Source organism: Dendropsophus ebraccatus, chromosome 9 (genome assembly GCF_027789765.1).
Source record: "Dendropsophus ebraccatus isolate aDenEbr1 chromosome 9, aDenEbr1.pat, whole genome shotgun sequence".
In the NCBI taxonomy this organism is placed as follows: Eukaryota; Metazoa; Chordata; class Amphibia; order Anura; family Hylidae; genus Dendropsophus; species Dendropsophus ebraccatus.
The window spans coordinates 21,451,969-21,468,827 of NC_091462.1; the positions used below are offsets into that span (position 1 = coordinate 21,451,969).

At 41.0% G+C, this 16,859-nt stretch overlaps 1 protein-coding gene across 15 annotated transcripts in view; it reads right to left on the reverse strand.

The window, feature by feature from the left end:
• Window positions 1–1,713: 1,713 nt before the first annotated feature.
• NEB (nebulin) overlaps window positions 1,714–16,859 on the reverse strand; it is a 183,749-nt gene continuing 168,603 nt past the window's right edge. For 6 of the 15 annotated variants that reach the window (XM_069982701.1, XM_069982703.1, XM_069982696.1 and 3 more), the window contains 14 exons: window positions 16,069–16,173; window positions 15,348–15,440; window positions 13,666–13,758; window positions 11,239–11,331; window positions 10,780–10,872; window positions 9,073–9,165; window positions 7,347–7,439; window positions 5,713–5,820; window positions 4,339–4,519; window positions 3,819–3,911; window positions 3,338–3,484; window positions 3,213–3,248; window positions 2,959–3,065; window positions 1,714–2,428 (listed from right to left, as the gene is read on the reverse strand). In XM_069982701.1, the coding sequence (XP_069838802.1) occupies window positions 2,255–2,428; window positions 2,959–3,065; window positions 3,213–3,248; window positions 3,338–3,484; window positions 3,819–3,911; window positions 4,339–4,519; window positions 5,713–5,820; window positions 7,347–7,439; window positions 9,073–9,165; window positions 10,780–10,872; window positions 11,239–11,331; window positions 13,666–13,758; window positions 15,348–15,440; window positions 16,069–16,173 (1,509 nt within the window). In that variant the 3' untranslated portion in view covers window positions 1,714–2,254. The remainder of the gene's footprint in view (window positions 2,429–2,958; window positions 3,066–3,212; window positions 3,249–3,337; window positions 3,485–3,818; window positions 3,912–4,338; window positions 4,520–5,712; window positions 5,821–7,346; window positions 7,440–9,072; window positions 9,166–10,779; window positions 10,873–11,238; window positions 11,332–13,665; window positions 13,759–15,347; window positions 15,441–16,068; window positions 16,174–16,859) is intronic. The other 9 variants (XM_069982710.1, XM_069982699.1, XM_069982711.1 and 6 more) reach the window with 7 other exon arrangements.

Genomic DNA, 16,859 nt, shown 5'->3' on the forward strand with positions numbered 1-16,859 from the left:
ACGATTCAATCGAGATGGTATTCGATCGAATATTGCGGTATTGGAAAGATTCAAATTCAATCGAGTAGCGTGACGAATACGCGGGAAACATTCGAAAGCCCTCCCATCGTACTTGGCGCTTTTTTAAATCCAATCACCATTCAGGGAGGCCGTGAGGGACCCTGGGAGTACGCACGCAGCGCGAAAACGGCGCCTACCTTCATTGGATGGCTGAACCACATCACCTTTAATATTTAACTTGCGCCTCTCGACTGCAGATGCGCTTTCAACCTAGCCAGGGCGAGATCTTCGAGCAGGGAGAGCGAGGTTTTGGTTAGGCAGGCTTACTACAGAATCCAAAAGTCTTTTTCAGGGCTAAGATCCAGTGAAAGTCATCTTTGAATCCGAATCACTTCTCGGTGCTAAGAAATAGATGATATAACCGCATCAGCAGCAGCTGTATTCATTCCAGTACCCTGTGTGTACAAATGCCCACTAAGGGCACGTTAACGTTATACATATTGTGCCAGTTGCCCAGTAAAAGGCACGTGATACCTATTGTGCCAGTTGCCCAGTAAAAGGCACGTGATACCTATTGTGCCAGTTGCCCAGTAAAAGGCACGTAATGTGTGATACGCGCGAATAACATGACGCTCTATGGACGCACACTGGAATCATGTATGTAACGCTGCGCATGAAATACGAAGGTAATGTGTGGACATTGCCGTAACCGTAAAGCGCTCGCAAATATTTTTCATTCGCAACTGCGGAGAGTGGCATTATACTGCGATTTTGGGGTGTTGGGTGCACCCAGGCATGCTCCCCCTGATGTCAGTGTCATTTCGGAGGTGTTGGCATCGTTTAGGGAGGTTTCATGGGGACTTGGTGACCTCCAAGTGGTCAAATCTGGATTTCAAAGTGCCGAGAATTGTTTTTCCTATAGACTATAATGGAGCGAATACTCTTTCGAATAGTCAAATATCTCTGCCTATTCGATTCGAATTCTTGAAAGTCGAATATTTCACTACTCTCTCATCTCTAATCATTACTTTAAGGTGAGAACAACCCATAACTGGCTTTAGCACGTCTACCTCAGGGGTACTGTGCTCCTGGAGTGCCTAAAGGCTAATGCTGCCTCTTGAGGAGCGCGCCATAAAGATGTGGAGATGTACAAGACCATTCATACTCCCCTGAGAATTCTGTGAATAGACCTATGCAAAGCAGCTCTGACTTGACCCTTTTGGAGGTGCTTTCTCTTCATGTCAATGTTTAACTCTTGTAGGAAGCTTTAGAACATGACTGGGGATTTAGGCGCCTCTGCAGCCAGGTAGCCAGCACCCAGCTCTGTACTAAAAAGACAACAAGTCTTACAGGAAGTAGTGTATCCTTTCCAGTTTGACACAGTGCTCTCTGCTGCCATCTCTGTCCTTTTCATGAACTGTCCAGAGCAGTAGCAAATCCCCATAGAAAACCTCTCCTGCTCTGGACAGTTCCTGTCTTGGACAGAGGTGGCAGCAGAGAGCACTGTGTCAGACTGGAAAGAATACATAGCTTCGGCTGTCCAGGCATGATGGGAATTGTAGTTTTGCATCAGCTGGAGAGCCAAAGGTTCCACATCCCTGTTATACAAGTGGATTGTCATCCTTAAGAGATTAAGTACTAAGTCAGAAGGATTGTGTATCAAAATGCAAAAAAAAAAAAGCAAAGTATACAGACACTTCCAGACGTTGAACGTACTGCAGAAACCCCAGCTTTATTGATCACTAATGTACAGGGAGCACAAGTTGTTGACCCTAGAACATAATGTTATGCATGCAGCGTTCACAAGCAGAGGAGGGGAAGGGGCTCGTCTGTTCTCTTATATCCTAGGGCAAATATTTAAAATCAATGTAAAACGGTGGATATTACTCCGCCGAGAAGAATGCTACGTCTGTGTACAGTAAAGAAACACTGAACATTACAATAGCAGGTAAAAATGCGGATGGCACAGTCCAAGTCCTATCGTAGCGACTGAATCGGTAAACAGTGACAGTCTATGTAATTCTGAGATTAGTCGTCTGATGGTACATACACAAAAAAAAAATTCTAGAATAATCTTCTAAAGTACAAGTCAAGTTTTAGGAAAATCCAGTGTAAGATGTTAATAGTTTGAAATAATTTTATTTCAGATATAAAGCAAGATGACAAGAATATAATGGCTGCCGCTCCTTTAACAGATTTTTTTGGGGGGATGGGTGGTGTCGGTGGGTAAAGGAGCAGGCCTTCCGATGGGGCATTACATGGCCTCCACGTAGTTAGCAGGAAGCATGCCAGTCTTGCCAGTTCTCTGGACTGTTCCGTACATCCAGCCTTCATCTATAGTCTGGACGTTTAGTATTGTATCGCCATCCCTGAAGGACACTTCATCGTCATCCGCCGCCCTGTAGTCATACATGGCTCTGAAGGTTTTCTGGAAAAGAAAGTAGAGTAGATTGTTATTGATGCCTAAACCTTAAAGGGGAAGTCCGGGGTTGGACATTTTTTTCAATAGAGCCAGGGAGGGGTGGCTGAACATAACATGCACCTACTTCCCCGACTCGAGCTCAGAGGTCCCCTGTCCCCCCCCCTCTGGTTTCCGGTCGCTTCCTGGTCTGAGCGGGGACCCAGGTCATGACCTGTCAGCCCCACTCAGCCAGTAGCAGGATCCTGCTTCGACCGCTGACTGGCTGAGTGGAGCTGACTAGAGATGATCGAACATCGGAAAATTAGGTTCTATCAAACTCGAACCTTCCGCATTTGATTCCCGATGCCTTCCCGGTCCGTGGGGAAGGAGGAGACAGCCCGGGTACAGCCGGGAATTCCGGGATTCAACTTTGCTGAACCTGAACAGTTCAACATTGATGTCTTATCCTGAGGATAGGCCATCAATTAAAAACCTAGAGGGCTCATTATAATTTGTGTGTCTTTTCACATTATATGACTATAACACTAGATACTTACTCCGGTAGTGGAAGGATGTGATGGGACGGATGAGGCTGTGGTTAGCTGAGTCGCCACAGAAGACGACCTCTGTTGGGGAAGCTCAGTAGTTTTGGTTTGCTTGTAGCCTACAATAGAACATGAAACTCATGAGAACAAGGAAACTCCCGACATTATGGGTAAGTTTTAGGTGCTGCTACAAGCGGTTATGTATTGCCAGACACTACTGTGCTTGCTTGGCTGCCTTGGGAAGCTCTTGTGAAGCCCATACTTACCTTGATAAAACAGTATATGTGAACTTTCTTTGTGGCCTATAGGTATTATGGAACAATGACATGATAAGTACTCGCATAGGGCTCTACTGGTATGGTGCTACCGCTTGTATTATTGCTCTACATACCTGATGCAGTGGATGTAAAGAGGCCACCATTGCTATAGTAGGATGGGTGATGGTCGACACCATCAGAAGGTTCAGATTTCTCGTCTCCTGCACTCAAGCTCAAGGCACTAGCAGAACGGGAGTGCTCACGGCTACGACGGGCTTGAACTGCAAACAAACATGTGTTACCTTACGAAGATAACTGGAGTCCCATAGCAAAGATCAACACCATGTTGGGTTTCACCACCCTGTACAGAAATTCCTGTAGGTTTAGTATTGCTTCCCCCATGCCGTGAACCAAACCCCTTTAGGTTTTTCCCATCCATTAGCAAGTGGCACAAGACCATACAAGACCCCACCACCCCCAAGGGCACCATGGCAGCTGCATGTCTATCCCTATGGCATGTAAGCCGTTGGTGTTACTCAATAGTCACCAAAGATAATGTGCGCCCAAGTAAAAAAAAAAAAAACATTAAATAAAAATCAGGACGTGTCTACACACCAGAAAGCATATGGAGACTTCTTGACTGGATGTTGTCTTCTGCCGGGTCATAGTCAAAGACAGATCCAGGATTTGTTCGCCAGACTCTGAGATCTACAAGGAGAAATAAGAAGTGTTAAAACTTAGATGAATTGCTTCCTTGAGGAGAGATGGCAGATAATTTCTTCAATGGCTTAAGGGGCTTTTACACGGACCGATTTTCGGTCAAGAGCGTTGAAAGAAATGTTCCTGGAGCCAATAATCAGCCTGTGTAAAAGTGACAATGTTCAGCCGAGGACAGGGCAAACCGAGGACTCGGTTATGGTCATAGTTTATCCCCCTTTGGATGAAAATGACCTGGCATTGATATCTAACGGATCTTTCCTCTAACATCTTGCACTGGTGGAAGCCCCCAAATATATAAAAGACAACAGGTCAGTCTTGCCAAAATCTCCACGTTCAACCAATATATCTAATGTATATGGCCAGCAGTTTCCGAATATTTGACACCCACAAGGTGACCCTATAATTCCTCCGTCACCTGTGATATCCTGATCCTGCTCACTCCTCTTTCGTTCAATCTCCACAACCTTTCTCTGGATTCCGCGATAGTTAATGTCACTAAAGTCAATGGTGTTCCTCTTCACTCTCTCTGTTATTGGGTCGGTGACCACAGGGGTAAAGCTTCCCTTCTGCTTCTCAAAGTCCTCATGATATTTCACCTAAAATACACAGAAAATAGGATAAGTGTGTGATGAGGTTTTTTTTCGTCATCGAGTTGAGGTAATTGGATGTCATAGAAAAGAGGTAGAAACGCCAGTGTATAACTCAATGGAAGGGAGCTTTTAACTAACTTGGGATAAAGGACAAAAAAAATTGTCCGTAGGCTTTATCTTTATCCAGGGGCTGCATCCACCTTCAGCAGCCACCGTTAATCAAATGGCGCACGCTCGGGTTCAGACAAGCCCGAGCATGCTCGAAATTTCTTAAACCGTAATCGGGAGCTCTTCCTGTATATGTTAAACGGAGATCAATAACATAAGGTCAACAAAGCTTTAAAGAGTGAAGTTAAGAGTCTCTATGTCTGACATCAAAAAGTAGTTGACCTGCCAGATCTAAAAGAACACTTTAGACATAAAAGAGCTGTATGGGTAGTCTTACAGCCATGTTCCCATTCCATTGCATAGTAGAGATGGACAGCTCATGGGCGAGTTTAGAGGAAGTAGCCGCCCCTGCAGAACTCCTAGGTTTTTGTCCAGTTGTATACTAGTTAAAATATAGTTACTAAATGCAGTGAGCTATTATTTATTGATGGAGTTTGAGGCCTAGCATGCATGTTCCCTATAGCTTTTATAGGCAAAGGGGGCAGCTTTTAGGAGAGTCTAGAGGAAGGACCCGCCCCTGAAGAACTAAATTATAGGTGAGATTTCTTTGTAAATTATTGTTATATAGTGTTGTATAGTATAGCATTATAGTCCAGTAGAGTTGAACCTGAGCATGCAGCATTTGATTAGTAGTGGCTGCAAAAATTGGATAAAGCTCTAAGACTACCTGGAAAACATGGATACGGCCCATGGCTGTATCCATGTTTTCCAGGCAGCCTTAGGGCTTTATCCTACTTCAGCAGCCACCGCTTATCAAATGCCACACGCTCGGGTTCAGACCAACTCAAGCATACTCAAAGTTCGCTCAACTCTATAGTCTAGTATTGCAGTTCAGCCTTAGAAAGTGAGTACAGGGCAGACCTGCAATACCAGATATAACCTATGCAGAAAAGTGGCGCTATTTAAAAAAAAAAAAAACTAAGAGAATCTGTTTTCCTTATTGTCAAAAGCGAAATGAAAAACCTTAAATCATACTGAATATCAATTGTACATAAGGCAGTCATTTATTGACATGGTTGATAATACTTTACCGCTGAAATATGGCGCTGGGTTTCACGGACGCGTCTCATTTCAGGAGTGTCCATCACGTAAGCGGCTCTACCTTGTATCTGTTTACGGAAGCTGTCAGAGTACAGAACCTGAAGGTGAAGAGAGATGGAGTCAGTGCATTGCCGTGGCTGTCGGCTGGTGGGGAGGTTATTACGAGTGGTAGTAATGCCAAACTAGAAGCAGTCAGTGAGTAGTCGGACGCTTTCCAGGTGTGAGAGACTGAAAATAGATTTCTTACCTGATCTTCAGAAAATAAGCTCGGACTACACCAGGAGATTTCCAGTAAAAGTTTAATTTATTTGTTAGCAATTCTTTATCACAGAAGACTACCAGGCTGGCTATTATGCTGGCTCTAGTAGATGTCCTCAGCCTAATATGGTCTTACCTTACATGTGGTACAGCGCCTCTCCTGTCCTTAGTCTGGGTGTGGGTAATGCAGCTCAGTTTCATTGAACTGAATAGAATTGAATTGTAATTCCACACACAACCTGAGGATAGGAGTGGCGCTGTTTTTGCAGTTGTGCATTTTTTCTAATCCCCTTAAAGCAGTGATGGATATGATTGTCAGCATTGTTCTCACTGGCTCCAAACTGAAACCAAATGGATTCTGAGTGCAGCTGTGGATATGATTGGTGTATAAGACTTCTAAGATACAGAATCAGTAAAGTTCTTAAAGGGGAAGTCCCATGAAAGAAAAATACAGACAGGCAGGGAGGGTGGGCTGATAATCATTGTTAACTTACCCATCCTCGTGCCCCGTAGTGCCACTCCCAGGTCCTGTTCACAGCCGCCAGTGACCTGCAGCTCTGCTAGTGACTGCCTGCTCAGCCAATCAGTGACTGGGGTGAAACACCGCTGCAGTCACTGACTGGCTGAATGGGCAATCGCTCAGTCGAGCCGGAACATTGCAGCTGTAAGAGCCAGGCACACAATGTACCTGGTTTCCAGCTGTAGGTAATGTCCAGCAGCCGGCAGCAGGATTTAAGAGCTGCGCAAAGCAGGCACAAGGATGGATGAGTTAGCTTGTGGATTATTTTCTCAACCCTCCCTGTCTGCCTGCCCATTTTCAGTTTGGTTGAACATCTCTTTTAAAACGAAATGTAACTAAAAATCTTTTAATTTTAAGGTTAAGAGTCCAGTGGGCGATCTTACTGATCTACAGTGCTGGCAATCACTAATAGCTCCACCCAGTGGACTCCTAAGCTCAGAACAGGCAGATGTTTAGCTTCATATATTACAGGTTATACTGAATCTTTTCCCACAAACATGTATATCAATCTGCTCAGCACCTCCTGCTCTATAACATGATGCCTAGAGACTGGACGTTGGGTCTCCTTTAATATAAACTCTTCAGTATACACTTTCTGGTAGTGTTTTTTTTTAATATTTTTTATTTCAGATTAGCAATGTAGTCATTTTAGCTTGTCTATCACACTGGTGTTCTTAGGCTTCACCTGGTTAATGCTTCCTACATGGTAATAAACAAGTCATTATAGCTCTCACTCCTGACGGTTATCATTTAGCACACTGTCAGATAAGGAAACCTGGGGAGGACGTTCTAGTATTGTTGAGTATAAGTGTTATTATAAGAACAATAGCTCTTATCCAGTAATACCGAGCTAATATTTTCCTGGTTGCGTCTAACCCTCTCCATCTCTGGAGTGACGGGCGTCGGTGTCGATTTTCCCAAACCTTCCTTGTATGCCACCTACAGCGTGTAAAGAAGCATCCACAGATCATTACTACAAGTATACAGAAGGCTATGGAGGCGGTGTAAATGTGTAAGTCCAGGAGACACTGCACAGAGGAGAAGGTGTAAGAAGAGAATCTGGTTATGCCGGAAGCACGTACGGGCACATTAGCTGGAAGCGACTACAGTCATAAACCAAAGAATTCTCAATGGGTCCCAGCAGGATGTGAGAGACTCGGCAAGGAAGGTGGAAATTCTTATCTGTGTTCCATTCCACAATTACAATAGCCTAAATTGTAGTCTTTTGTGATACCTTTATTTTACCTATAGGTAGTGAATGGTATTTGTCATCTGCATTTCAGGTTCCAAACATAGAGCAAGGAGACACATGGTCCCTTTCATATATTCGTCTGTGCTTCCATAACGTAGAAAAATGCTTTCATTCTCCACTGCAGAGAGTCCAAGAGGCTTTCCCAAGTCCTTGTGCCTCCTCACTCCTCCTCCCATCCCTATTCCTCCTTAATTGACAGTAAGTTAGTCAGAAGCTGAGCCCCAAGCAGGGACAGGGATGGGAAGAGGAGTGAGGAGATATTACAACCCTCAGCACTTCAGGAGCTTGGGAACACCTCTTTTACACTATGCACTGGAGAATTAAAGCATTCTTCTATATTATGAAAGAACAGACAGATATATGAACGGTACCACGTCTCCTTGACCTAACAGCTATCTAATAGTGTCAGCAGTTTGGAACCTGAAAAGCATAATAGGGGCCTAAATATATAAGGTGCAGCCGCTTCCCAGTTCCCAGCCGCTTCCTGGTATCTGACGCGGGCCCGAGACGTGACGTCTCAGGTCCTCTCAGCCAGTCAGTGAAGGAGGCGGGATCCGTTTTAAGTCCGCTCAGATCCCGCCTCTGTCACTGACTGGCTGAGCGGACCTGAGACGTATCGTCTGGAACCGGGGAGGTGAGTGGGCGTCTTTACCCTCAGCCACCTCCTCCCCGGTCCCAGCGAAAAAGTGCCCCCCCTCTGGAGTACCCCTTTAAAGTCAAGTTGCACCTCTGCAGCATAGAACACCATTTAGATGCCATTTTACAACTAGCATTCAGGTTTAATTTACTTAAAACTTAGAGTAACTCATGTTCTCATGATCTTTAGGCCTAGTTCACGCAATGTAAAAATAAGGGCAAAATACGGCTGTATTTGGATAAATACGGCCTGAAATGAAGAACATGATCATTATTTTGCCCTTTCTTACATTGTGTGAACATAGCCTAAGACTGGATTCACAATTCTGCAAGCCCCTGAGCTAACATGGTGATGGAAAATGTGTGGACACCATATGTATAACTACTCCCTAAATTACCACTATGGAATGTATGAATTCAACCCTAAAGGGGCAAAGTATATTTCATATTGGTTCCCACCAACCCACAACTCCACCTGGTGTCAATGTGTTAAATACAATGGGTAATGTTATGACTTTAAAAAAAATTTTTTAAACAAAAAGTATGTATTATATAGCAGAATGACGGAATCATTGATTACTGTAGCGTAATAAGTTATGGGTGGGGTTTTGTTACTCGGGGATCTTGGGTATATAGGTTGCTTAGGGAAAGCAGTTGAATTGTAGCGTTTGGTCCGGTTGATACCATGCTAATGTTTTCTTGATTGCGTCTGACCCTCTCCATCTCGGGAGTGACAGGTGTTGGGGTTCCTTGCCCCAAGTTCTCTTTGTATAAAACCTACAGGTTATAAAGGAGTATTAGACATGATGAAAATTACTGAGGAGCTTGTGAGTACTTTAAGCAGCTCCACTGGGAATGAATGGAGCTGCGGTACACACATTTGTTTTACTGGAATGTTGGGGTCCTCAATCTCAAAACCATGGGGGCCCCTAGCGGTTGACCCCCCCCCCCCTCACCCACCCATTATCTATTAGTTAGACCCTATCCTGTGCATACTGTGGATAGGGCATAACTACCCCAGTAAGTTGAGAATAACCCTGTAAAGAGGGTAAGTCACCTCTCCTGACCTAACTCTAAACCCATGTATTCCCCAATTCTGGATCATCTATTTTTATAGCTCTGTGATGTGCTGTGCCTCTGTTATTGTAACAAATATATGACTAAAAATTACAACTGGGTGTCACTAATTGGGGGGCGTGCCCCTACATTGTTTGCACTGTTAGTTCTGATTGGATAGTGGCAGACAGTGTAGGGACACGCCCCTCCAGACGGAAACACCCAGTTGTCTGTTTAGTCGTTCGTTTAGTTCTAGTTAGAATAACGGGAACGGCACGTTACAGAGCTATAGGAATAGATGATCCACAATTGTTATTTCAAGAGGAATATAAGTAGTTATTAAAATATCATCTAAAATCCTTGTAATTAAACATGAGCGGACTTAAAGTAAGGTCTTTGAAACCCACGGCCAACCACGGACGCAAACGAATGATGATCAGACTTTAGACGGCACAACTAATTGAGAGGCCGGGCCACATGAACGATATAGTGACCATTCAAATCTATTGCTACACATCCTGAGATCACCGGAGTAAGGCGAATAGTGATAGCTTTTAAAGGGGAACTATCAGCAGGTTAGACGAATCTAACCTGCTGATATGTCCCTATCACACAGGGACGCTGAGGAGGAAGGTATGTCTTTTACCTTCCTCATTGGTGCCATTTCTGTGCTCATGTCATGTCATGTGCTCCATGGTCCGATGAGACCAAGGAACATAGCACCGATGTGGCCCGCTCCCTGGCTGGCCGGCTCCATTCATTATCATTAGAAAGGGGCCGGCCAGGAAGCCACAGTGCTCCTAATGGTCTCACCGGACCATGGAGCACACAACTAACTGCACTAGAATGGCGCCAAGGAAAAAGGTAACAGATATACCTTTCTCTTCAGCATTTCCAATAGGGACATATCAGCAGGTTAGATTTGTCCAACCTGCTAATAGTTCTCTTTTGAAGCCCACACAAAATATTGATCAGCCAAGGACTGGGTGTTTTTCCGCTTGTCGGCTGATCGTTGTCACTTAACACAGTCCAATTATCCCATGGTTGAAGACCATCAAGGTATTACGTTTCACTGGAGAATCATACATGAGACAACACCGTAATGAGTTACTACTACTACTTCATCATACAGGATGAAAGGGAAAAGAGGAAATTCTAGTCAGGGATTGTAGGGGAAATAAATTAGAAGACGAATGACGTAACATGGTAGGTAGGTGAACAAACGTTTAGGAAGGATTTTTAATGCAGATTATTGACAAGGGTCGTCCTTGAGGGTATTACGTTCCAGAAGTTTTTGTAATCATGTTAAGGGGATTGTTTTGGGTTTATAAATACCGAGCTTATATTTTCTTGATTGCGTTTAACTCGCTCCATCTCAGGAGTCACGGGGACTGGGGTTGCTATTCCCAAGTTCTCTTTGTACGTAACCTGAAGGTACAAGACAGTACCCCAAAAATATTAGAATTAAGGCAAAAATGTAAATTTTTAGACTTGTGAACGGTGATTGACAAGTTAAAAGTCAGTCGGGGTTGATATACGGTATTAATTAGAAGGATAATAACAAACCTATATAATAAGAAAAGTTAAAGTGTTTCAAATACTGTAAAAAAAAAAAATTAAAAATAGTTAATAAAATTATTGTAGAGTTTGAGTGTGGATGTTAACAGACACTCGAAAATCAATGTCAGTCTAGACACTCAAAAAATGTCCAGTATTGGTTATCAAGTTATAAAGTTTAGAAACTTTTTGTTAGGGGGGAGGGGGGATTAATCCCACTCCAATATAGTATAGTACCATGCTAATGTTTTCCTGGTTGCGTTTGACACGCTCCATCTCAGGAGTCACAGGAGTGGGGGTTCCAAGCCCCAAGCTTTCTTTGTACAAAACCTAGAGACACAAAAGAGCGGCCAAGATAGCACCGATAACCAAATCCAAGATTTACCAAATTCAACAAAAAATCTATTTAAAAAAAAGCAGATTTCATAAAAGTTTTGTTATGTCGTAAAGCACAAAAACTTTTAAAGCACAAAATATTTTAATAAAATGTAGAGATTGTTGTTTATTTGACATTTTTAGCTGTTATGAGGGAAGAGGTGTCGATTTAGTGCAGTCAGGAAGAATTTTCTCCTTACCTACATATTCATTTGTATAAAAATTGGTGAAGACAAAGGGTGGAGCAAATGGTCACAACGATCAGGCGATCATTCATTAGAAGAAGAAAGCCTTGAGTTTCTTGGTTGTTTGGGCAATAGCTCTAGCTTTTATAGCCAATCCCAGAAATCATTAAATAAATTGTTTAAAAAATTGGAAGGCCTTTAATTCCTGTAGGTCTAAATTCTCTGACCTCCACCTCACTCTGTCTGCATGCCCCCTTTATGGGCTGTCCCTCTTTGTCTAGAACCACTCCCATAATAAAGTATTTCTGAATACTGAAATCTTTAAAAAATAACTTAAAAAAAAAATTATAAAAATAAATTATAATACCATATTTTCCGGCGTATAAGATGACTTTTTAACCCCGAAAAATCTTCTTAGAAGTCGGGGGTCGTCTTATACGCCGGGTATGGTAGCCCCATACGGGGGTGGAGTTCAAAAATGGCCCCATCCCCACCGTATGGGGCGACCACTACAAAAAAAAAAAACATTTAACTCACCTGGGGCCCGTTCCCGGCCTCCACGCACCTCCTGTCCCGTGTGATGTGTACTTACTGCGCTGGGGATCCCCGAAGCTCTCTTGAGCAGTTGAGCATCTCATTGAAGAAGCTCGGAGACGCTCGGCTGCCAGGAGAGCTTCGGAAGAATAACAGAGGGTCCCGAAGTACCTGAAGCCTCTGTCCTTCTTCCAAAGCTCTCCTGACAGCCAAGCGTCTCTAAGCTTCTCTGGTGAGATGCTCAACTGCTCAGGAGAACTTCGGGGATCCCCAGGGCAGTCAGTGTTTGTCACACTTCCTGCACCGGGAACGGGACAGGAGGTGCGCCCAGTCGTCTTTTACAGAAAATGCGGTACTTTTTTTTTTTTTTTAAGCATATCAATTTTATGAATTCGGACCATAACAAATACCCCATAAGCTTATATGAACTCTATCTATCTCTTATTATCTATCTATCTATCTATCTCCTATCTATCTATCTATCTATCTATCTATCTATCTATCTATCCTCTATCCTCTATCTATCTCCTATCTATCTCCTATCTATCTATCTATCTATCTATCTATCTATCTATCTATCTATCTCCTATCTATTTATCTATCTATCTATCTCCTATCTATCTATCTATCTATCTATCTCCTATCTATCTATCTATCTATCTATCTATCTATCTCCTATCTGTCTATCTATCTATCTATCTATCTATCTATCTATCTATCTATCTATCTATCTCCTATCTATTTATCTATCTATCTCCTATCTATCTATCTATTATCTATCTATCTTCCTATCTATCTATCTATCTATCTATCTATCTCCTATCTATTTATCTATCTATCTATCTCCTATCTATCTCCTATCTATCTATCTATCTATCTCCTATCTATTTATCTATCTATCTATCTCCTATCTATCTATCTATCTATCTATCTCCTATCTATCTATCTATCTATCTATCTCCTATCTATCTATCTATCTATCTATCTATCTATCTATCTATCTATCTCCTATCTATCTATCTATCTATCTATCTATCTATCTATCTATCTATCTATCTCCTATCTATCTATCTATCTATCTTCTATCTATCTATCTATCTATCTATCTATCTATCTATCTATCTCCTATATATCTATGTCTTATCTATCTATCTATCTATCTATCTATCTATCTATCTCCTATCTATCTAGTTTAGTGCCGTAACATCTTATTGTACACATTTTCAAGACAATAATAAAGTATTATATAAAGTAATATATAAAGTGATCCTTATAGTATACAGCTAGTTAGCAAACCTTATAGGAAGGAAATAGAAGAGAAGAAAAAGAGGAAACAGACCGTCTAGTTAGTTATGCCATTAATGTACTGTTAGAAGTCGAGAAGATGATACTAATATATTTGCTGCGATGAGAACACGGGGTGAGAGGTTCCTATCATGTGTATTGGATTAATACTGAGGCGTATGAGTGATGATGACATTAGGCGGGAAGTGAAGGGGCATTTAGTAACGGGAGAAGAAGAGACCAGGTCAAACACAACGACTGAGAAAATCATATGATCAGCCACTACCGAGCTGATGTTCTTCTGCGTCTCCTTTACTCGCTTCACTTCTGGCAGGTCAGAGATCGGCGTTCCTGTCCCAATACTTTCCTTGTATTTAATCTATGGATTACACACAATGGAGAGACAAAAAAACGATGGACATTTAGCACATTGGACAGTTCCATACATGACTGCATGTATGATCGTACACAGATATGTAGACAATGGAGATTAAGACCCATGAAGATCTTCTGTATTGTCATTTGTGGTTGCTCCAGAAGAAGCAAGATTAAAGGGGTTATTCAGGATGAGGGAACCATTTCTGCTAAAAACAGCGCCACTCCTGTCCTCAGTTTGGATGCAGTATTGCAGCTCAGTTTTATTAAAGTGAATAAAGCTGAGTTGTAATACAACACACAACCTGAGGACAAGAGTGGCGCTGTCCTGGATAACTCCTTTAACCACTAATCATACTACTGCCTATAACGTAGATTGTCTGATAATACGGCCATTAAACTAAAATTCCTTACTTTCATTACTTTTTTTTTTTTTTTTAAGGGGTACTCCAGTGAAAATGATTTTCTGTCAAATCAACTGGTGTCAGAAAGTTATGTAGATTAGTAATTTAATTCTATTTAAATATCTCAAGTGTTCCAGTACTTATCAGCTGCTGTATGTCCTGCAGGAAGTGATGTATTTTTTTATTTTATTTTTTAAGTCTGACCCAGTGCTCTATACTGCCACCTCTGTCCTTGTTAGGAACTGCCTAGAGCAGGAAAGGTTTTCTATGTAGATTTGCTACTGCTCTGGACAGTTCCTGACATGGACAGAGGTGGCAGCAGAGAGCACTGTGTCAGACTGAAAAGAATACAGCACTTCCTGCAGGACATTTAGCAGCTGATAAGTATTGAAAAAAATTGAGATTTTTAAATATAAGTAAATTGCAAATATGTATAACTTTTCAAAAACAGCTGATTTGAAAATGTATTTTTTTTGCCGGAGTACCCCTTTAAGTACTAATATTATAATGTTATATTAAGTTATAATAAAGTTAAGTATAATTATAATATAGCAATAAACATTATGGTAATGTTATATGTAGTGACCAGGCGATTATGATAAGTTATTTATAGTAATGATGTAGTTATGATACTGTTATACATTGTTATAATACAGCTATGACCTTATTATACATCATGCAATTATGGTAATGTTATATATTGTTATAATACAGTTATGGTAATGTTATATTATAATGAGGCCGTAAATATATTATATATATAATATGGTTGTTATTAGAGATGAGTTCGGGCTTGTGCAATCCTGAATACTCAGTAATTGAATCCTGGGGTCTGAAGAAGATGGAAGCAGCCCTAGGGATGCATCCATCTTCTCCAGCCACCGGTATTCAAATGCAAAGCACTCGGGTTCACACAAACCCAAACTTACTGTAAGTTTCCTTGTTATATATGTTATATTTAGTTATAATGATGTTATTTGTATTCATATTTTAAAATTAATTTTTGTTTTAATTTTTTAAATACTTTTTTTAGACTTCTTCAACTAGTAAGTTGCTTAGAAAAAGTTAAAATAACCCACTGTAAGCTCCTGCGGCAAGCGCTTGTTAGATTGTATTTTAATTTATTATTATTACGGCACATCGGCTATACGGCTTTCATGGTTTATCAGTAAATTCAACATTTTAATACCGTGCTAATGGCATCCTGTGTTTTCTTAATTCTGTCCATCTCTGGGGTGTGACCAACAGGGATTCCTGTTCCAATTTCTTCTTTATACTGAATCTTAACAGTCGGAATCAAAATGACAGGTTACCAATATGACAAAACCTATTTTTTTCCTTTTTTTATGGCTCATCTGTGCTTTCCTTGTTAAGGGCTCCAACCTTCACAATTTTCAAATTTAAAATTTTTAGATATCAGAGTTTCGAATTTTCAAATTTCAAAATTTTAATAAAGGTCATTGAAATTGTTGAGCTCATTGGTTAATTTAGAAATTTTTATCTAGAGCGTCAATCTGGATTTTGGAAATTTCTTTTGAATTTTCTTTTTTTAGTTTGATTTTCCTTAAAGGAATATACATGTCCTGTGTGACGTATAACATACATAAAACAGATGATTTACTAAGACGAGACAATAGATGACAAAAAAATTCTATGTGTTCAAAAAACAAATAAGTAAGACATAAGACAATTTTGATCGGACCCCCACAAATGTAATCAACTAGTATATAATAAGGGAGGGGGGACTCTATGGCTCTATGGGCTACAGGAAGCAGCAGCTGGTGAGATCAGTGGCCGTTATCTTGTTAGCTTGCGCTATGTAGGACTATGTTAGAATATTTTTCTCGTACAATATTATGGGATTATTTGTGTTAGAACTGAATAGGAATCTTAAAAAAAAACCAATATACCGAGCTGAAATTCTTTTGATTCTCTTTAACACGCAGAATTTCTGGCGTGTCTTTAACCACTGTGACTTTTCCTTTAATTTGTTTAAGATCACCTTGGTACTGTAGCTATAAGAAAAGAGTAGACAAGGTATTAAAGCTAAAAAAAATAAAAAAAAAAGAATCAGAGAATCGGCTAAATTCATGACGATCGAGATCAAAATTTAGGTCAGGGATACAGACTTTACAGATAGATTTACGAAATATTGTCATTGCATTACATGTTATAATGCAACATATAGGGGACACCGTTTATACGTCAGAACAATAAGAAATGAACATAAATGTGCACAAAGCTGGAGACAAGTAGTTGACATTTACCACATTTGAAGAGGACAGATGACATTCTGGGGAGATTCTTTTTTTTTTTTACATTGGAATTTTTGAATTATGGAACAATTGGATTTATATGTAAAGTAATAATAATGGTGGAGATAGAAACCAATAAATTCTATAGTTTTCAGATTATCTAATAAAATAAAAGTGGTTTTCCCAAAATAAAAACTAGAGATGAGCGAACTTTTGAAAAGTTTGATTCTGCAGGTTTGCCAAGCCGAATTTTAACAAGCCGCTTACACGTCTGCTCTCCCGAGGTCCTTTTTCTCTAGTCAGGTCCCATCTCGTCATCTTCTCCGGTCCGGTCCCAACCCATCATGTTCTCCATGTTCTCCATCTTCTCCCACTCAGCCAATCACAGGCTGACTGTAATGGGACAGCATGGGCTGTCATCTCTTGACTCTAGAGTGACAGCCCAC